The sequence below is a fragment of the Capsicum annuum genome, chromosome 2, assembly GCF_002878395.1.
Source record: "Capsicum annuum cultivar UCD-10X-F1 chromosome 2, UCD10Xv1.1, whole genome shotgun sequence".
NCBI lineage: Eukaryota > Viridiplantae > Streptophyta > Magnoliopsida > Solanales > Solanaceae > Capsicum > Capsicum annuum.
Window position 1 is genome coordinate 140,643,825 of NC_061112.1, and position 20,793 is coordinate 140,664,617.

The 20,793-nt window shown below is 34.0% G+C and overlaps 4 protein-coding genes and 1 long non-coding RNA gene across 9 annotated transcripts; all 5 read right to left on the reverse strand.

Annotated features, from left to right (window-relative positions):
• Positions 1-551: 551 nt before the first annotated feature.
• On the reverse strand, positions 552-1,097 carry LOC107859961 (60S ribosomal protein L6, mitochondrial). Its single transcript, XM_047407227.1, has one exon. The coding sequence runs from the start codon at positions 1,095-1,097 to the stop codon at positions 789-791; it is 309 nt and encodes a 102-aa protein (XP_047263183.1). The 3' UTR covers positions 552-788.
• Positions 552-7,574, reverse strand: LOC107859960 (7-methyl-GTP pyrophosphatase). Of its 4 annotated transcripts, XM_047407224.1 has the most exons (12): positions 7,371-7,574; positions 7,160-7,231; positions 6,954-7,028; positions 6,261-6,344; positions 5,548-5,617; positions 5,353-5,444; positions 3,846-3,887; positions 3,693-3,773; positions 3,305-3,601; positions 2,152-2,286; positions 1,956-2,075; positions 552-1,118 (listed from the first exon to the last, which is right to left on the reverse strand). In XM_047407224.1, the coding sequence occupies exons 1-9, from the start codon at positions 7,395-7,397 to the stop codon at positions 3,530-3,532; spliced, it is 615 nt and encodes a 204-aa protein (XP_047263180.1). In that variant the 5' UTR covers positions 7,398-7,574; the 3' UTR covers positions 552-1,118; positions 1,956-2,075; positions 2,152-2,286; positions 3,305-3,529. The 4 variants fall into 4 exon arrangements, with proteins under 4 accessions (XP_047263180.1, XP_047263182.1, XP_047263181.1 ...); XM_047407226.1 differs by lacking the exon at positions 1,956-2,075 and having other exon boundaries at positions 2,152-2,258; XM_047407225.1 differs by lacking the exon at positions 1,956-2,075.
• Positions 7,575-8,530: 956 nt separating this feature from the next.
• LOC107859959 (phosphatidylinositol transfer protein 3) lies at positions 8,531-10,996 on the reverse strand. The gene is made up of 6 exons (XM_016705128.2): positions 10,615-10,996; positions 10,380-10,470; positions 9,996-10,172; positions 9,516-9,614; positions 9,180-9,425; positions 8,531-9,090 (listed from the first exon to the last, which is right to left on the reverse strand). The coding sequence occupies exons 2-6, from the start codon at positions 10,440-10,442 to the stop codon at positions 8,788-8,790; spliced, it is 888 nt and encodes a 295-aa protein (XP_016560614.1). The 5' UTR covers positions 10,443-10,470; positions 10,615-10,996; the 3' UTR covers positions 8,531-8,787.
• Positions 10,997-12,826: 1,830 nt separating this feature from the next.
• LOC107859958 lies at positions 12,827-15,577 on the reverse strand. 2 transcript variants are annotated; one of them, XR_007052464.1, is made up of 2 exons: positions 15,175-15,577; positions 12,827-15,049 (listed from the first exon to the last, which is right to left on the reverse strand). It is a non-coding gene; the product is annotated as an uncharacterized LOC107859958 (long non-coding RNA). The 2 variants fall into 2 exon arrangements; XR_001671457.2 differs by having other exon boundaries at positions 15,131-15,577.
• A 2,109-nt stretch (positions 15,578-17,686) lies between these two features.
• Positions 17,687-19,067, reverse strand: LOC107859957. Its single transcript, XM_016705127.2, has 3 exons — positions 18,752-19,067; positions 18,085-18,206; positions 17,687-17,925 (listed from the first exon to the last, which is right to left on the reverse strand). The coding sequence occupies exons 1-3, from the start codon at positions 18,961-18,963 to the stop codon at positions 17,855-17,857; spliced, it is 405 nt and encodes a 134-aa protein (XP_016560613.1). The 5' UTR covers positions 18,964-19,067; the 3' UTR covers positions 17,687-17,854.
• Between the last annotated feature and the right edge of the window lie 1,726 nt (positions 19,068-20,793).

Here is a 20,793-nt window from a genome sequence, read left to right on the forward strand (position 1 = left end):
AAAAAGTAATAGTGGAAAGTAACTTATAATTTATATCCTAAAAAAAATTCTTGCGGGGTGTATCATACCTCCAACAATTCAATTATTTTGGAATAGAAGGAGTACTACTTTATGAGAACTTGGAAAAAATGGGTGCTTTCGTACAGCATAAGCTTTATACTTATGTACATTACTTTGTATCCCGGGAGCACAAGATTATAGAAGCAGAGCACTGTCTGCGATTCAATATAACCGAGCACAAATACACATTATAGTCCATAGTACCAACATATGGGGCTGTTGTACCCTTAACCAGAGGTCGATGATTTAATCCTGGATATGGAGAAAACTCTGTTGGGAGTGCTGCCACCTTAATGGGCCCTGCAACGCGCAATCCGCATTAGTCAGGGCTCCAATGCGGGCACCGGATACTGAATGGGAAATTAAAAAAAAAAATCAATCAGAATAGTACTCTAAACATCATATTTGAACTATTCCGGAAACCCAAGATCATACGCTAAGGTTCCAAGAAGCAATTCTTTTCTCAGAGCAGTAAATCAAAAACCCCAACATTTCATCAATGCCATCCGTCGCTTATCTAATAGTATTTGAAAGGATGAAAAAGCCGATACAGAAATAGTCATTGAAATGTTTAGCAACTTCTGTGACTACGGTAGAAGACCTTCAACCACTCTCAACTTTTTAAAGTACTCAAGCAGTACGAGAAAAAATTACATAAGGAAATTGTCTAGCATCATACAAAGAACAAAAACCCCTCAAGTCCAAGAAAGAACCACGAATAAAGGTTCTCATTTTGATTTCTTTCCCTGCTTCTTTTTAATCACTTCATCAATGTACATAATGCCTTTGCCTTTGTAAACTTCAGGAGGCTTACAACTCCTTACAGAAGCAGCAAACTGATGTACCCTATACTTGTCAATCCCAGTGCAGCAAACCACATTCGGTTTGAAGCAGAAGACACGAACGGCAGGGGGCACGGTCAGTTCAACCTCATGGCTGTAACCCAGCTTAAGGTACAAGAGACGACCTTCAGATTCTGCTCTAGCCTTGAAACCGACTCCAACAATCTTGAGAAAGCGGAAGAATTTAGCTTCCATTGGATGACTTCAATCAATCAGCTGAAATAGGAGATCACATTACAAAAGCTATATCAGTAGGCCAAACAAGAAAAAGACCTAGTAATACAACAGAACAGTTCTTCTTCCACTTTGGGAGACGAGCATCCCAAGTATTAATTAGATATTTAGGGCATCAACATTATGTTTGTGACTAATACTAGGTCAAAACAACTACAACAGTTGTGTAGGAAATGCAATGACACTTTGCGGCCGAAAATGTGATCAGTCTCTGCTTACAAAGGAAAAATGTTGAGGAATGGAAGGCAACTAAAGTGATTTTCCTATTTAATCCAAAGAAAAGGGGAGTTTATTTTCAAGGAGTAGGGTTGAAGAAAGTGGGAACAAGCAGAGGATTCCTCGGATGCAGATACGTAATCTGAAAATTAACTCCTTCAGTTAATTAAAAAACTCAAAAGATGAGCAACGACAACCATTCCTAAACCTTCTCAAGATGCAAAAATGATCTTTAGGTAGATTAAGCTGATTCTCAATATGTATTTTGGCTTTGGCAAACTTATTAGAAGTATGAAAAAAATAACTTTCACCGCTTTCCCCAGGCGTAGTGATGAGTTGATGAGTGGAGCAAGAACTTATCCAATTACTACTAGTTAGGATGTTATACCACACATTCAATTCAGAAGCATAACATTCAAATAAATCCATTATGGAATTTCATCGAGCAGCTTTCAGGCATATGATAATCTCCTGAAGACTTCTCTACAGAGCAACCATTAACACTCACCAAAATAGTTAGAAATTGTCAACTGAATACTACAAAATGAAGAAATATTTCAAAAAACCAATTACATTCGCCAGAAAACTAGAAAAGGAGCCAACCGAGAATGGATTTCCATGTCGAAAATAACACTCTCATTTCAGAAACATCACACTAAAATGCATTCATAGAGGAATTTCATCGAACACTCATATGTATGACAATCTTCAGCAAAAGGTTGTCTGCATAATAAAAGATAAAAACTCAAGAAAAGAGTGAAATTCGAAAAAGGAGAAACTTATGAGAAGGATAGCATACCAGGCTTGCTCTGACGGTACCGCAGATAACCTAAAGTCCACCGGAGGATCCGCAGTTCGCCGGCCAGTGGAGATCCGCGAGCATTAACAAAATGAAACTATTTGGGCCTACACTATTTGGAAAGAATAACTGGGCCTATGATATCAAAAGCCCACTTAGAAAATAAAGCAGATGAATGTTTGTGGGGAGAAGAATAATGAAGAGATTGTCAAACGTAAATTAATTGCTTTGTGTAGTTGGGGTCAAGATAGGTAACTAATTTTAACCGTTGCACATTGTTTCCACTTGTTTGGTTAATATAAATAGTAATTGTACAAGTAGTACTCCCTCCTTCTCATTCTATGTGACACCATTTGACTTAACACGATATTTAAGAAAAAAGAAAAATTTTGAAACTTTTGATCTAAAATAATATACTTAGATATTTGTATGACTGTAAACAACATAGTACTATTTATAATATCATGACGTTCTTGCTAGGACGGACCGAAAGGAAAGGGGTACACATTTTGATGGACGAGGGAGAATAAACTATAGCTTATAAGGATAGCGTCCAGAGTGATGTTTTGAGTAGTAAAGGTTTTAACAATGTGTAAGTAATGATTGAAACAAGTTACCAGGTAATAATTCTTTTAATTTTTTAGAAAGTCTATGAGATCAAAGTTTGGTTACTTAAAAAGAGATATAACTTTCGACTTCTTTCAACAAAATAAAGTCATTTTCCATTTTGATGAAGATTCTTGGAGAAAATATATTTCAAAATCCAAAAATAAACAAAAGCTGATAGGTAATTTCATCTAAACAAACTTTTATGATACAAATACAAAGGTACATTCCGTGGAAAGAGGGTATCTTTCAAAAAAAATTGCTTCTTCATGAAATATTTAATCTTATTGAATCATTTTCCAACGTCGAATGAGTACAAGAGTGTGTGGCATGCTTTTAATTAAACAGTAACCAGTAATATAGGTATAAGGACAATGATTTAGTGTATAGCGATGTCTTGGTATTAAAGATTTGCTATTTTAAAGGCTATATATTCTTTAGAGGAAGTGAAGTGACATAGGGTAAATAATCACGCACATGATATTGACGTCAAATTAAACAATTTAATCTTAATAGTAGAGTATTAAAGCGATAAACATATGTTTACCAGGTAAATGTCTTCCATTCATTGATATTTGCAAAAAAGAATAAATGCCGAAATCTGGATGGAAGCCAATACTTGCTTTCCTTTGGCATGTTTCGAAATCTTCAGTTCAGAAAGACAACTTCATAAACTCAAAAATCTAGCGAGAGTAATATAGAATCAAGTGCAAAGAGTGAATTTTAAGAGATGTGATCACAACGATATTCATTTGTGGAATAATTCCAGTAGCTAGAGTGCTTCTTGAATAAGCTTTTCAGTGAGACTTCTTGGGAGTCCCATGACACTGTCAGCAGTTCCAATCTGCAAAGTATTGGGAAGTAACGGTATAAACAAAGATCAGTGACAAGCAGTTCCAAGCAGCAAAGATAGGGGGTGGGGGAGAGATACGAACCAGAGTGTCAACGAAGGGCAACGTCAGTGGATGTTCAAGCATTAACCCACCAGCAACATTAAGTATTATTCCCTCCTCAATCTACACAATTGCGCTAATAATTAATGTTGCGGGTAAAGAACGTTCCTTATGTAAGGACGCTGTCATACTTACCAGGCTATCAATCACCTCATCAGGTATGTCATGGAAATATACCTGCAATTAAGCAGCAGAACAGAATGCTCCATGTCAAACAATCACAGTTGTTCATTGTGTAATACTCCACATTACACAATTGCACCATAGGTAAGTCAAAAAGAGGGTTTTCGAGCGAAATCATGTTGCATCACACCATCAAGAAAGAACCAATACATAACTCTCAAAAAAGGAGGGCTTGTAGAAGGTAAAACTATCTAACTGATAATCCGGGAGCTATGAGGCGATTGTATTGGTATTCCAATAAGCAGATGAAAGAAAGAAGTATTCTGGGCATCCTTACATACTGGAAAGTTCAGTAAAAGGAAGAGTAGGGAAGCAAATTCATGGGTGGAGAGAGTAATCTTAATGGGCTGTAATAAACCAGATTCCATCAACATTAACTCTCTTTCTGGCTTCACAAAAAGCAGCAATACACCAGTTTGCATCAACATTCAGTATTCCAGCCTTCGTTGTCCGAAACAATGAATTTTTGCACGCCCAGTTTGATAGTGGTTGAGAAGTACAACTGTAACAACAACCATTCTGATCGTACTCAACAACATTAAGATGGTTCAAAGATCCTGATAGTGAGGTGATAGCAGATACAATTCTCTATGCAAATCCTAGAGGAGATTTATGCTTTCATACTGATATTACTATTAGGAAATGTTCATGGGTGATGAATAGAATTCAATCTATTCATAGTTTCTCTTCATTAGCGACTCAAACTTGTGCTTGTCTGTTTAGGTAAAGAAGTCAGGTTTAGGTCTCTTTCCACTCATAGATTGATGAACGAACCCCTATGCAACATACAGTTGCCAGCTGGGAAATGCTATGCTATTTGAACTAGCTATAAATCTACAATAGACACAGCAATTACTGGAAATTTCTGGCATCAATGTTATAGCCAGACACCTCGTAATTCATGTATTGTAATGATCCCAATACTCAAAGACCTAGCAGTAAATTTCAAGGATGAATTGATGTCACAATTCACAAAATAGAAACTGCAATGCAATCGCTCCACTAGAATTCCACTTGTAAACTATAGTTGTTTATATTGGCACAAGGAAACTTGGTAAATTCAGCCAATTTAGCTCTTCCTTGCTGCAGTCTAGTTTATCAAAGAATGTGCGGTCTCTTCTATTTAAAGTCTCTCACACGATGGATATAACTGCAGAATAATTCTAGTTTCTAGAGAAATTTTTTTTATCCAGATGGGGTTCAATAAGCTCAAAGTCACTGGCTGGGTTAAGCATGCATTTATTCAAATATCTACAATTAGATTCCTGACATATCTCCAAAATGGCACATATCCTTAATCCTCACTTGCATATCACATACACTTATGCATCAGATGCAGTTAAGCCTATGTCACATTGATATATATCAACTCAAGCAAGAATGTACTATACAAATGCATGGTTTTATTTCAATAGTCTCCAGAATGTAGGAATTACTTTAAATGGAGTAAAAGATATACCTCTGACCTTTCCCAAGCTCCTTTTCTTATCCCCTTTGTGAGGTTGGTCACTACAACAGATCCCACTACCGTGGCTTGACCACCAGAATAGCCTGCAATTTTTGTAATAACATATTAACGATGCCAGTAAAGAAAGAGAGCAATCTGACCAGTTGAGATGCTAGATGAAACTGTCAACCATAAATATAAACATACTTTTAATGAAATGGCGCGCTTCTTCCTTACTTGATGGCTTTTCTCTAATAATCCCATCGTACACCGCCACCTCGATACCAATAGATGTAGGTAAGATATAGCCAAAAAGATCTAGTCTTCATCCAAGAGAAAAATCATTAGAAGGCTCAAGCACTCTACAACAACAACAACATACCCAGTATATTCCCACAAAGTGGGGTCTGGGGGTAAAGTATACGCAGTCCATACCACTACCTTAGATGAATTTGAAGGCTCAAGCACTCTAATTTTTGCAATATGCTATTTAATTAAGATTGTCAAATCATCGAGCAAGTCTGGAGTGTCAAATTTCAAATGAATCTTGAGAGCAAAACAAAAGACTAGAAAATGAGTTAACGACACAATAGGTGTCAAGCTAATATGCCATTACAATGTAGGCCAGCTGTTAGCAGTATTTGTCTAACGAATGAACTTACATCAAGCTAATTTCAACACTTTCTCCAGACTTCTCTATGCAAAGTTAGTAGCTAAAATTTTGTACTTTTATTTTTCAATTATAGCTAAATATGCCTATATCTCCAACTAATGTTGCAATAAATGAAAAAAAGGCATTAAATGGTTTCTGATGAGCCCTCTCAATCAGAGAAATAACTCTGAATGTCTTAGTATTGAACTACATGACTTTAACAAGGCAATAACACTTGAAATATTCCAATGGGGAGAAGTAAACATACTGTGTCTGCAGTGATTAACAGAGTGGGATGAGCACTTTCCTCCAAATGATCAGTTGTTTTGAGCCTCGACATAATAGCATCTGCCTAAGAAGAATAGACCAAGTCATAAGATTTTCTCTTGAAGAGCTGGAACTCATATCACTGTATTGTATATTACTCCCTCCTGTCTTAATTTATAAGGCACACTAGAGTGTCATGGGAACGTAAGGAAAGGAAATGAGTTGATTATAGTGAGAACAAACTATTCGATCAGTCAAATATCAAGAGAAGAGAAGTACCCATTTATAGATAGTCCCTATAACACAATTCACTGATGAGCAGAATAATTGGATAGTTGGGGAAAAAAAGATGCCAACAGAATGCTCAATTGTAAAATCTCATCCAATGACTTTTTTATATCATATGCAACACAATTATCAACAGAACTCCTCACATAACTGCGATAACAATATCCTGCCGCATACACTACAAAGATCATTGTTTCAAGAGACTCGGATAAAATAAACTTGATCAAAGTACCAATCTAATTCTAGCTAAACTATTAGTTTTGGCGAACTTCTATATACCAACATGAAAAATGTCTTCAGGAAAATTGCAAAAGACGCACATAATAACCGCTGTTTCCTTTACTTAGACTAAAGATGCAAGAGTTGAAATTCAATACGTAATATAAAAGAGGTAGTATTAGTATACCTTTGCCTCTGCTAGAGCTACCACTAATTCCTCTGCGTTATCCTTCCTAATGCTCTTCTCATCAATGTCTGCACTCTAGTCCACAAAAATAATTTGAATATAAGTCAAAATTAACCAGAAAAGATACCATTTTTCGCGGAGAAGAAAACCTAGCCAGCCCAGGTCCAAAACCTACTGGCTAGAAAATAAGATTGGACGGTACGTACCATAACTGTAAATTCAAAACCCATGTCAGCTAGAATTTTGCGACGTGCCATGGAGGACGAACCCAGGATTATCTTTCAACATATGCAACCATTAGTAATTCATTTCTACATTCAGTATATTCAAAACATTAACTTTGTAATAAGAACAAAGCATTGCTTAAGATATACTAAAAAAAATGAGCGCAGTTCGTCAGTAGGTGAAAACACAAACCTTGAAGGACAAGTTCTTGGGAGCCATTTGTGTGGCCGTGGCTCCTCTTTGTCACCTGTGCAACGATTAGCTTTGGAGTTTGGAGATATATATATATATATATATACTGAAGAAGCAAAAGAAAATGAGTGGTTTTTAAGGCGGGGACGTCTAAGCAGTTCTTTTTTCCGCGTAGTGGCGCGTAGATAGAAAATAAGATTTGCTTGGTACAAATTTGCAAGCACCACTGCCATGGGGCAAAATAATTTAATTAAAAAAAATATAAATTCCGAACTTTTTTGAAGCTATATATTTCCTATCCCAACTCGTGTTATGATGTAATTAATTTGTCCATAGTTTAATTTCTTTTCAGAAGGTGGGTCTTTTGGTATTATAAAACCTTGCATTTTAGTTTGTTCTTCGACTTAAGTTCTCTGAATACAATAATGGGTACTTGAAATTGGTTTTGCCAGAAAAGAAAATGATTTGGACACTTTTTCGGAGAAGTTACTGTTTCTGGCTTTTCTATAATTTGACCTATCAAATTATGCACGGCAAGGTGAGAGAGTGATCCCCATATCAGACAAAATAAGTGTGATACTTCGAGAATGTGAAGAGGTGCGTGAATATGCCAATGAGGTGTAAGAGGCTATCTCTAACAAGAGTTGGGAGAGGTAGAGGCAAGCTGGAGAGAACCTGGGGAGAAGTGATTAGACATAATATAACCCTGTACTATATGAAAGAGTGGAGATAAGAATTACACTAGAAGATTAGTAGGTAACTGAGTGTTGTCGCACTTTGTGTGAGAGAGACAGGGGCATAACCTCCTCTACGCTTCTCCTTGTTAGTAGTATAGGCATCTCATTGTTAATTACATGTTGCTTTGTTAGCTTTGTGTATTGCTATTTTGCCTCTCTCTCTACTTCTTCGGAGGTAGCGGTATGCCCCACTAGGTGGAAATACATTGGGTCTGTTGTTGTGTATTGCTATTTTATCGTCATATTTTCTTGCTACATGCTTCGAATTTTGTTCGTGTCTGTCGAAGCAAGTACTTGCAAGAACTAGTCTTTCGAAAACAATCCTTCTGCCACACAGAAATAGAGGTTAAATTTGTATACATACTACACTCTCTAGACCCCATTAGTGAGCATATGTTTACTGTTCAAGCAAGAGAATTAACATTGATAAAGCAATAGTGCATTTTTTTGATAATGTAACATAAGAAAGTGCTATAAGAATAAGATTGTCAATGCACAAATTTCACTGTCTAGTCCTTTTAAACTTCTGAACTCGCTTGTGTATAACTAATTTGCATCAGCTAGAAACTAATGCTTGCATTAGTTATATATAGGGTAAAAAAGTATATCAAACAAGGTACTACTAATACATTAAACTAATGCATGCATTAACATTCCAATACACTCTACCAAACGACTCCTTAGTTTCTAGCTGATGCAACACTCATTGGCGCAGGCATCACCTTTGCTTTAGAGTGTACATCATCGTTATTATGGGAGGCCACATTGTCAAAGCCCCAAAACTTAGCAGTCTTAACATCTTCTAGAGCCATCAATCTGGAAAATTCTTCATGATCGTAATTCAATGTGGCTTTTCCCCCAAACTCACTTGGAAGATTCTCAGTATCGAAAAAAGTCTTCATCAACTCCATACTATCTTTGTTATTCGGATACACAAACTTGATCTTCTCAGATGTTTTCACATCAATAAAATATTTCACTACCTGCACAAGAACAAAGAAATTTGTGATTGATCAAGTTTATAAAAAAAATAAAGGAGTCCTTGTTTAAAGTGCTCAAGGAAGAGTTTTACCTTCCAAAATGCCTCGAAAAATCTAGCTGGACTATAAAGAACAACTAAAGCAAGCCTCTCTGGATAGTGATTCTGCAAAATGTAGATAATATCTCTTGCAGTTTTAATGGAAATGTTGGTGTTTAATGACCACCCATTGAAGTCAATCAACCAAGACATTTGTTCTTCGCCTTCCGGCAGGTTAAGGCTAGCATTCTCCATCAGATAGACTAGATGACGAATGTTACCTTCTGGAGATGCTGTGTTCTGTCATCCATGAAACACAACAATTTGGATACTGATAACTTGAAATATATGGATAGGATTTTAATTAAAGGCAAAGAAAACAAGACTAACCTGTCTCCCAGGCCTCATTATAAGTACGGTCCTGCCAAGTCGGTCATGAAAATTGGCCTTAGAAACTTTGCCAGTTTCACCTTCATGTGCCACTTCATGCTGATAAATTGCGAGATCATTAATTTAGAATCATCGATCTTCCAACATTACACCGAGTGACATACATATAAAGTTGCTCTAGTAACACTTGTGCGATACCAACCATATCTAACCTCTAAGCTGCAGTATGATTTGCACTAATGATAACAATAAATTAAAATTCACCAGTATTCTAACAACTATCTAACACTTTCTGGTGTTCTAATAGAAAGTGACCAAGAAAAGTTCAAACCTTCAATAAATCAACATTATGATCTACAATGAGGATGAAAGTATTGACTTTTAGATGGCTAACTGCGACCTTGCATATTTTGGGCGATTAACTTGAGAGTACAAATTTAGTCTAGAGTATAGAGATGGAAAAGGTCAAAGAACAATCACCCAACGAATTTCTTCAGGCTTATAGGTGGATCTCCACTTGAGTGTCTCTTTGAGCATTTTCTTTGCCTTGTCAAGGTTCCAATTTCGAGCTTCTAAGTATCGCCTCAGACACGCATCAGTACAGAACTTTAAGCTTCGCCCAGATAGAGGTCCAAGAGCTGCCCTTAACTCGTTAACCTGGTTTGGCAAAGAAAACTAGTTCACAAGTACTCATCACTAACTTAGTGAGTTCAATAGTCCTGACAATTCTGTGTGAGTAGAGCATTTGCCTAGTGTTAGACCAGTGGTCAGTCTAGTTAATTCTCTATAAGCAGCAGTTGTGGGGTATTTCCACTTAACAATATGTGGATATTTTGTGAGAATAAAACTTGATCAAACTGTCACCTTTGCATCACGGCTAGCAGGATCATCAGCCTGATTCGTCTGAGACTGCTTTCCACGAAACATGGTTTCTTTTTAGTTGTTACAAGTGACTCTGCTTCATCATTAAGACAAACACTCATCTTAAATTTAGGCTTCAGGTAACGTAAGCCAGATCAGGCCAACTGGGAAAAAGCAAAAAAAAAAAAAAAAAAGAAGAGATGAGAATGACTTCAAGAACGAAATGGTAACCTTTTACCTTTCTTGGGAGATAATTAGGAAGATGCAGAAAGATTTGGACTTAAGCTTTCCTAAAAGAGATGGGCATATAGACAGAGGCATGTGATTCCCTGGATCCTTCTCTATGCACAAATAATAGCAATTGGTTCTTGTAGTAATAGCAAGTAAAAGTAGATAACCCCACTCCTAGTTGTGGAGAAATCACGCCAAGTTGGTGATCATTCACTGTAACATTGATAAAAGTGGGAACAGCCGAACAATGGAATTTTCACACGCTTGAAGTCTTCTCTTTTGGACACCATTATGCAATAATACCCAACTTTGTTACCTTTCAAAACAAATGTGTACAAATTTGGGTAGGCCTAACAAACACACTGACGGTAAAAACAAACTGCTGACCAAGAAATGTTGCATGATTCAACCCAAAATTTCAGTTTATCTTTCAAACATCTTGCCCTTCTAGAACAGGTGCAATTAGTAGTTCCTTGTGATATAGGTGGCATTTAGAAGCTTCCAAATTTAGGTAATGAATTTAATACTCAGGGGGTCAAGTAAACTTGATTTGACTAGTTAATTCTCTCCCCTCCTCTCCTCCTCCCTTTTGGTACGACTGGAGGATCCATATATTATAAATATATATATATTCCTAGGAAACGCAGCACTTCCCTACTTGATTCCATGTAGTATAAAACATTTTTTTTTAATTTCAATTTCAGTCACAACACAAATAACGGGTCTTCATAAAAGAAACAACACAGACACAAGTCAGCATAGAAACATTGTGCCTATGTCAATAAAAAGATAATTAACACAATGCTGCCCATTGAGACGAATCTTTATCATATTTATCCCGTGCCAAACATTACAAACCAAGTTTTGATATGCACACACTAAGAGGAACAAACAAATTTGTACAGGCTTGATTCTCTACGAAAAAATACGCAAAGCTTTACACTAATCTATGATATATAAAATCCTAAATGTGCAACTGCAGTGACACCTCGAGAGAGATGATGCACGAGTGCCCCTACTCCTTCAACTTCCCTCAAGGATCTTGTAGATCACCTCCCTTTCGTTTTTGAGATTTATGGACAAGGCCCTACACCTTTTTCTTTTAAAAAATGAAAAATAATATTATTTACTAAAACGTTAATAGTATTTGAACTTTGAAAAACACCCAGTATCGTATTTTCATCTTTTTTATAATTTGTCCTAATTTTCTTTTGTAAAATAACTTCCTTTGAATAATATATGGTTCGTGTTCAAAAAATATATATTTAAATTTAAATATTTATTATAAAAATATTATCAAACACAACTTGAACTTTTAAGTTTAAATTATCAATACTTGATTCGTGTTCAAAAAATATATATTTAAATTTAAATATTTATTATAAAAATATTATCAAACACAACTTGAACTTTTAAGTTTAAATTATCAATACTTGATTCCAGTGAGAACTTTTTAAATAAACACCCTGAACGACCAATGATCTTTCTCATCTGTGCAATATATAATCTCAAGAGACACTCCTAATTGGAGGTAATACTGCTGAAATGTGGTCTTGAATCTTAACCTCCTCTCCATGGATGAGATTAGTGATCGGTTCCAAGCCAGACTGTTTGGTCGAAATCCTGAATCCTATTTTCAATAAACTCACTGAAACTTATTGAAGTGAATTAATATTCTTACCCTTACCTCCCCAATTTAAACCATTTACCATGATACTAAATCTATAGAAATTCGGCCAACACAACCAATCTCACGGAGTCATTTTGATCTTTCCGATATATATTCTCACACTTCTCTCTCAAATCTCTGATAACTCCCGAGATTCTGCCTTGATTCTCTGATATATGTCACGGTGCTGAAAAGTGCATCCAGAACATTCACTTGAAACTGCAGATAACTTTGTATCAAGAAAGGCAGGGGCAAACCCATGCGTAATTTTGGAATACTCCGACACCCACTAAACTCTACATAAATTAAGTATAATTATATAAAAAACACAGAATAAATGATATAATTTATTAAAAAACACTCAGAAAACAAACATATGATTGGATGCAGTAGCTTAAAGATGTGATAAATTTTTTTAAGCACCCACAACCTTGAATTACTGGGTCCACCACTAAAGAAAGGTACTAACGTCTCATGACTAAAGTCCACAAATTTACCAGAGAAGAAAAGAGAACTAGCTCTCAATGGCAAGACACACAGAAGCATAACCCTGAAAAGTAAACAAAAGGTTTTCGCACTCAAATTTTAAGATTCAAGAATATACATCGTGTACCAAAACTGAAATTACATGAATAGAAAGATACCTAAATGTCTCAACCGGATGCTTATAAATTTAACATACAAAGAAAAGGAGAAAGCCAGATCAACGGTGACAGATACAAACTCCAATTAACTTATACCTGAAAAGTTTACAACGGGGACCAAATTCTAAACTTCAAGACATTCACCAAAACTCAAATTACAAGAACATTTTGAATAAAAATTCATTTTGCATAGAAGTACATGCAGAACACTCCCACAACTGGATGTTTGTAGTTTGACCAGCGAAGACGACGAGAAAACCATCTAATGGCAACAGATGCACAAGCATACACCCGAAAAGTGTACAAATGGTCTTCGCCATCGAATCCTCAATTTCAAGATATATATACCATGTACGAAACTCGATCGAACGAACAATGTGGGTAGCTTAAACAGAGCTGGAACGACCTGACCTTGTACCAAACTCGATCAAATGAGCACTTTGCATGGCTTGAACAACCTGACCCGACAGACATTCATGCTTTCGCATACCAGCAGTTCTCCTTTAGAAGGTCCAGCACAAAAGAGAATGCCAAAACTTTGCTACACGAAAAAGCGACCTTCGACTTCTACTTACGCTCAAGTCTACATGACAGTGGATCTGCAAACCATTTGTTACCAGTGGACACCAAATGAAACACCTTGGCCTAGAATCAATCAAGATTCAAGGCCTATACAAAGATGTGGTCATAACCATAAAAAGTTACCCAGAGCATCATACAACATCTGAAAGCATCATCAGGCATATGGCAGAATACATCAATCGCAAACTAATTCGACTTTAGTTACATAATCCTTCAATCCTTAGATGAGAAGTTATCCCATCAGTTTCGTGCCACCCCATAAATGCCAGAGTTGGTTCCGCTAGAGATGCAGAAGAATCACCATAGTTGAATTGTTCTGCCCTATTACCCACTCAAAATAATATACTAGCGCCAAAGTTTTTTTCAGATGAAGCTGTTTGTTTTTTTAAGTTGAACAAACAATATCCCAGCACTTCAGTACGCAAAGCGATTTTGGTTGGTCTTCAAATTTAGAGTTCCCCTTAAACTAAAAATTCGAAAATCTTCGTCGCAAATTGCCTAGCTTCTTATAGTCGCAACTTTATATGATAACCAAGAGCAACGCATCACTCATATAGAGACACTATCGACCAAACATCTGCTGCAATAGAACTCGTATCCGGATTCATAGATCGAAGCATATGTAGACCATAATTTAGTTTTGTCAAAAGTTGAAAACATTGTTAAAGGACCAAGGCTTTTGTTTTGCACATGATTGTTCCTTATGAATCATAATTACGAGCTTATAGTGCATACCTGAGGTCCGCGAGGATGCTACTCGTATTTTGTCCCCAGCATGTTTTACAGAAAAAGATGCTATTTGGGTTATTAGATTTGGAGTTGTTACCACTGATGGAATTCATGTCCTGAACTTGTGAGGACGCATTAATTCATCTTCTATGGCACAAACTATCAATCTTCTAGGGCTCTTCACTGCACAAACTATCAACCATGTGTTAACCCAAATTAAGTTGCCCTCGTTACAACATATATTTAGAACGATCAATAAAACTAGCAATCTCCATTTTATTTTATTTTTTTGCTGTCTTACGCTCATTATAATTAGTTGCAGCAGAGTTCAACCAGAAAAATGCCAACTATCCTGTGTACCTGATGTCGGTGGCCGATTAAGGATGCCCGTTGAAAGATTGTTCATGTGACGATCGACTTAAGCACATATAAGCAGAGCGTAACGTGCAAACAAGAATCAGAAAAGCATAAAACACACACACACCACAAGAGGGGAGAGATCCCGGGGTAAAAAAAATCCCGTGCTATCTCCCCCCCTCAAAACCCGAAAATCCACTTTTTATTAAAGATAGGAACCTGCCATGCAAGCGCACCCGACATGGCAAAGGCCCGAGCAGTAACAGAGTAATTTAAACGGGACATAGACCCCCTGATATTAGGCCTTTTTATGTCCCTATTACATCACATCAATTCCTACGAACAATGCTCTCCACTTCTGAATACATCTTCAACAGACAGCTAATTACAATAGATAAATCCAACCAACAACGCGAACAATTTCAAGTTATCTGCACCCTAGCCATTTGAGCCAATCTTTCCTGCATATATAGACGAAAGAGGATAAGGACTCCGTTTTTCCCAATAATAAGCAAAAGAAATCCATGTTCCATGATACTTACCAGAGGAACTGAAGGCTATATATAAGATAAGATGGTGAACCGACCTACTTGCGTGGCGGCGGACAGAATCCTAGGAGATAAACACAACATGTTTCATTGGCGGTTAAGACAATTGACCATTTATTGTGTGACAAGTGGCGAAATCGACGTGTTCCTCTCCGTATTGGGGGCTTAACCGCTTGCAAATCCAAGCGCAGACCACCTAAACCCATAAAAGCCGTGAATGTAGGCCTACTCTTCTAACAACGCCGCAACAACAAGGCCCAATTATACAAAGCCCAAGACAAAATATAAGGGCACAAAATAAATTCGAGCTTTTCTTTTCTTTTCTATTATCTATTATATAGAAGAGCGGCTTGCGACCGGCTCTTCCAGGATTTTCTTTTTTATCCCATTAGTTATTATATTACATTTTAATTGTTTCGTAATTTATTATATTATTTTTAATTAATTATTATAAATTATTTATACATTAAAATTAATAATATTTTTTATTATATTATCTCTAATTAATTATTATAAGTTATTTACAGAAAATTAATAATATTTAATTTAAAAAATAGATATTTATAACGTTTGTTTCAACTGCTTTGATCGTAATTTTACTATATCATCCCTAATTAATTATTATAAGTCATTTATATATTAAAAAATTAATAATATTTTAGTCGCAAAGTTAAATTACTATATTACCCCCTATCATTTACTATATTATCCTTAATTGCTCCGTAATTTACTATATTATCCCTAATTAATTATTATAAATCATTTATATATTATAATTAATAATATTTTTTATTATATTATCCCTAATTAATTATTATCAATCATTTATATATTAGAATTAAGAATATTTAATTAAAAATAAATATTTATGACGTTTGTTTCAGCTGCTTTAATCTTGATTTTACTACATCATCCCTAAATAATCATTATAAGTCACTTCTGTATTAAAAAATTAATAATATTTAATTAAAAAAATAAATAACATGTTTGCCTACACTGGTTTCGACCAGTGCTTCGTCATTTACTATATTATCCCTAATTGCTCCGTGATTTACTATTTTATCCCTAATAATTATTATAAGTCATTTATATATTAAATTAATATATTTAATTAAAAACTAGAAATTTATGACGTTTGTTTCAATTGCTTTAATCGTGATTTTACTATATCATCCCTAATTAATTATTATAAATCATTTATTTATTAAAAAATTAATAATATTTAATTTAAAATATATGATATGCCTGCCTATATTACCGTTAAGTGCTTCATAATAATTTACTATATTACCCATAATTAATTATTATAAATCATTTATATATTAAAATTAATAATATTTTTTTACTATATTACCCCTAATTAATTATTATAAATCATTTGATTTCGACCACTGCTTCGTCATTTACTATATTACCTTTAATTGCTCCATGATTTATATATTACCTCTAATTAATTATTATAAATTATTTATATATCAAAATTAATAATATTTAATAAAATCAATGTACATCTATATTTATATCTCATTAATATTAAATTTTAATGCTATAAAATATTTATAATGTTGGGCCCTCTAGTAATTATAGAAAAGACAAACTATGTATAATTACTAAAGATTTTGATTTTAGATTTTTGAAATATATAACTAGCTCTTAATATAATCAAGAAAGATATATTTTTCTTTTGTAAATATCTATAATTATCTCTTAATATATTTTTTTTAAAATCTATCGAGATATATTATACATTCAATAAAAATATATTTTTTTCTTGTAAAGAGACATAATTAACTTTACATATATTTTTTCGATTTTAAATTTATCAAAACATAATTAGCTTCTGAATACATTTAACAAAGACTCATAAATAATTAAAATTTTTATAATTACTGAAAATTTGTGTAAATATGATAGGCTAAGATGATATGTTAACGTTTATTTTCCAAATATGTGGGCGTTAGTCAAAGTTGCTCCAAATAAAATTCAGGAATTAACAAATATAGCCATTCGTCTTAGAATTTCAAATTGCATAGATAAAACTTTTTGGTACGGGAAGGAATTTGAGATCATGTCAATTGGCTATTTTTGAATTACAAAAGCTCTACTTATAACTGGAGTTCTACATGTTAATTAAACTCCATGACAGTGGCCAATTTTTTATATATGTGACCGGAAAACGCAATTGTTCGATGTAAGGAGATAGTATCGACACTACATATACTAGCTATTAACTCGTACAGCATTGAACGAAACAAGAAAGATCTTTAGTGAAGAAATCGTCAACTAAAATGCCTTACCAGATTAAACACGAAATTTTGAAAATTTTATTCCATGATTTATTTAGGTCCAGAGGTTCATCCGAACTTCTGCCGAAATTTTCGGACGAAATTTTGAAAATTTTATTCCAACGAAATTTATAAATTCGGACGAAATTTTGAAAATTTTATTCCATGAGTTGGGTAGGTCCAGAGGTTCATCCGAACTTCCTCCGTCAAAAATTTATACTATTTTTATATGATAAAAAAAAAATTTATGTATAAATAATAAAAATTAAACCTCTTCAATTAGTCCGTATATATACTACTAAACCCTCACTAGAAATTTTGAATCCACCCTGCATGAAGCACTACCTCAACATAATTTACACTAAAAATTAAAACATAAAAAAGTTGACTCGTCATGTCAAGTCACCAATAAGGGGAAGCCTTTTATTTTTGTTCAAGCTGCGGTGAGCTGGTTACGAGCCTTCTCCGTCTCCTTCACTTCACTTCCTTGTTTGTTATCATATTCTACACGTATCAAACACATATATGAATCATCTAGTCAACTTGGTGTTAAAAGACTAGAGAAGAGGAAATCAAGGTGAAAAAGGAACAATTTATTAACTTAAAGGATGTGTATGTGTGTGTATATATATATATCATGAAGTGATCAGTGTAGATTTTTACCAGGGTAATTTCCATGGTCGATCTTTTCTTCCTCCTCTTGTTTTCCTCCATAGATCCCTCCAAAACCTTCTTCATCTGACCTAGTTACATATCCTCCTCCAAAGCTGGACATTGCGTCGTCCCTTTAACCCAACATATATAGAGGACGTTATTGTTACAAACCATAAAAGTCGGATTAAGAATTTTCATATAACGCCTAATAACTTAATAAATACTTCTAATGAAAAATGACCCGACTACTTAATTCAACCCATAAGTCAACCATGAGAGCTAATTCATGACATAAAGATTGCCCAAAAGCATGTACGAAAATAAATAATCAATTCATCACTCATCGATGTGGGTATATAGTAGACTAAACATTGAAGTGTTTACAATATAAGATTAATGCCCAATATTAGGTTATGGATTTGGTTCTAATATCAAATGACAAAAGAAAAAAATTTAGACATAGGTCAATTTGCAAAGGTCAGAGATTGTCAAAAATTATCTAGGAAAAACAAATACTCCCAACACCCATTCCATATCAACGTGAGAGAAAAACTCAACATATTTTATACTTTATATATAAAAGTATTTATCAATTGAACCGATTTGCGTTAGAACCTCTACTAACAGATAAATGAACAAAATTAATTAAATCAATAACCAAATAAGTAACACTTACTTAGGTTTGGTTTCGGTTCCAGGATTCTTGGTCTGGTCCATTTTGATATCGTCCTTTTCCCCTGATTCTGTCAAAATAGTTCGCAATTTGATTTTGACCTGAGAAGAATTGGAACAAATGCGGTAGGCCGAAGGATGTGAGAAAACAGCAAGTGGTTGTGCTCTGGTAAATGATTTGAATGCGTTAAGCATACTTATTGATTGTTCAATCATTCAATTTATAGTTGGAAGCGTAGAACAGTTTAGGAGTGGACATATATAGAGGACTAAAGAAGATTAGGTGGTAGGTTTGAATGGACATGTATATTGTTGGTCCTCGTCTAAAGTCTTTAAGTTTCTCGTAGCTTCACACGTTGGTCTTTCTCTGACAGTAAATTCGCTCTAACGGCTTAGCTTTCGCCACACATGTATTGTTTTTCGTCATTGCTTGACACGTTTAGAGTTTACTATCGTCACCACTGCTTTGGATAAGATAAAAATCACGAAGGGGCAAACCCATTGATATCCCCTCAAACTTGTTATGAAAATTCATTTAAATTCATTAATTAAAATTTGTACCTTTTAGGCTCCTAAAATTCTCGAATTTTGAATTAATTGGACTTTTTCTTTACAATCACCTAAAAACTCAAAATGTGTGTTGCACACACACAATGATATGACAAAAAAAGCTAATTAAAAGCTGATACGTACCATTGTGGGTTCAATAACTATTAAAAATTAATTATAAAATTATTTTAAAATAAAAATAAAAAACTGATTATTAAATTTTTTTGATAAAATTAACAAAAAACAAATTATTAAAAAATAACTATAAAATTATTTGAAAAATAAAAATGAAATTATAAAATTTTTTTAAAAAATAAAAATAAAAAATGGAATTGAGGATCCAAATTATTAAAAAATAAGCATAAAATTCTTTAAAAAATAAAAATAAAAAACTGATTATTAAAAAAATATATATAATTTAAAATATATAAAAATAAAAAATTGTATTGAGGATTCAAATTATTAAAAAATAATTATAAAATTATTTAAAAAATAAAAATAAAAATCTGATTATTAAAAAGAAATAATAATTTTTTTAAATGAAAATAAAAAATGGTATTGAGAATCCAAATTATTAAAAAATAACTATAAAATTATTTTAAAAATAAAAAACTAATTATTAAAAAGAAATTACAAAAAAATTTAAAAAGTGAAAATAAAAAATACCCCCCCCCCCACCACCACCACCCCGACGTTCCTCTTCTTCTCCATTAAAGTGAACTTTGGTTCTCCGTGAAGTAAAAAATACACACAAATTTTTTTTTGTTTGAATCTACTTCAAAAATTCAAAAGAGGGTCTAGAAATGGTGATATTAATGGAGAAAAAAAGTGATCTTTATTGTAAAAAATTTCAAGAAATGGTGATACTAGTGGATGAAAAAAAAGTAAATTTTGTTGAAATTTTTCAAGAAATGAGAATAATTATGGATGATTAAAAGAAATTTTTTCATGTGAAGACGCGGGGGTGGGGGTGGGGTTGAAACGATGAAGACGTGGGGTGGGGTGGGATGGGGTGAGGGTGGGATGTTGTGAAGAAGATGACAGGGGGTGGGGTCGTTTTTTAAAAAAAGAATTAAGAAATTATAATAATTATAAAATTATATGAATAAAATAATTTAAATACAAACTTTTTAATTAATATTTTTTGGGGCCTTCATTGTCACTTGGCATATTTCTATTCGTATTTTAGTAAAAAAAATATTTCTCCCGTGCCTCCTGCGAGTGCATTACACGTGATGTGTTATGTAGGCAAAAAATGCCTAATTGATTCAAAGTTCTGGAGGTTTAGAAGTTTAATAAATACAGACCTTAATTAAGGGATTTAAATGAATTTTCGGAAGGAGCTACTGATGGATTTGCCCATTAGGATCCACAACATATTTCGGTTAAACATATAAAATTCTAATAGTGTTTCTACATTTTCCATTCAAATTTTTTTTTTCTAAAAGAGTTGTGCCTCTTTTTATTTATTTGTTAGGTAGGGAATTTAACTGTATA

Excerpts from the sequence above, each read along its gene's own strand:
- LOC107859961 (XM_047407227.1), bottom strand. The coding sequence starts at position 1,097 with ATGGAAGCTAAATTCTTCCGCTTTCTCAAGATTGTTGGAGTCGGTTTC.
- LOC107859960 (XM_047407226.1), bottom strand. The coding sequence starts at position 7,397 with ATGGCTCCCAAGAACTTGTCCTTCAAG. Across the intron at positions 5,618-6,260 it reads TGTTAATCACTGCAGACACA|GTGGCGGTGTACGATGGGAT; the intron begins GTATGTTTACTT and ends ATTGGTATCGAG. Across the intron at positions 5,445-5,547 it reads AGCGCGCCATTTCATTAAAA|GCTATTCTGGTGGTCAAGCC; the intron begins GTATGTTTATAT and ends CAAAAATTGCAG.
- LOC107859959 (XM_016705128.2), bottom strand. The coding sequence starts at position 10,442 with ATGTTTCGTGGAAAGCAGTCTCAGACGAATCAGGCTGATGATCCTGCT. Across the intron at positions 9,615-9,995 it reads AGCCTGAAGAAATTCGTTGG|CATGAAGTGGCACATGAAGG; the intron begins GTGATTGTTCTT and ends GCAATTTATCAG. Across the intron at positions 9,426-9,515 it reads TAATGAGGCCTGGGAGACAG|AACACAGCATCTCCAGAAGG; the intron begins GTTAGTCTTGTT and ends CATGGATGACAG.
- LOC107859957 (XM_016705127.2), bottom strand. The coding sequence starts at position 18,963 with ATGATTGAACAATCAATAAGTATGCTTAACGCATTCAAATCATTTACC. Across the intron at positions 18,207-18,751 it reads GGAACCGAAACCAAACCTAA|GGACGACGCAATGTCCAGCT; the intron begins GTAAGTGTTACT and ends GTTGGGTTAAAG. Across the intron at positions 17,926-18,084 it reads CGACCATGGAAATTACCCTG|AATATGATAACAAACAAGGA; the intron begins GTAAAAATCTAC and ends TGATACGTGTAG.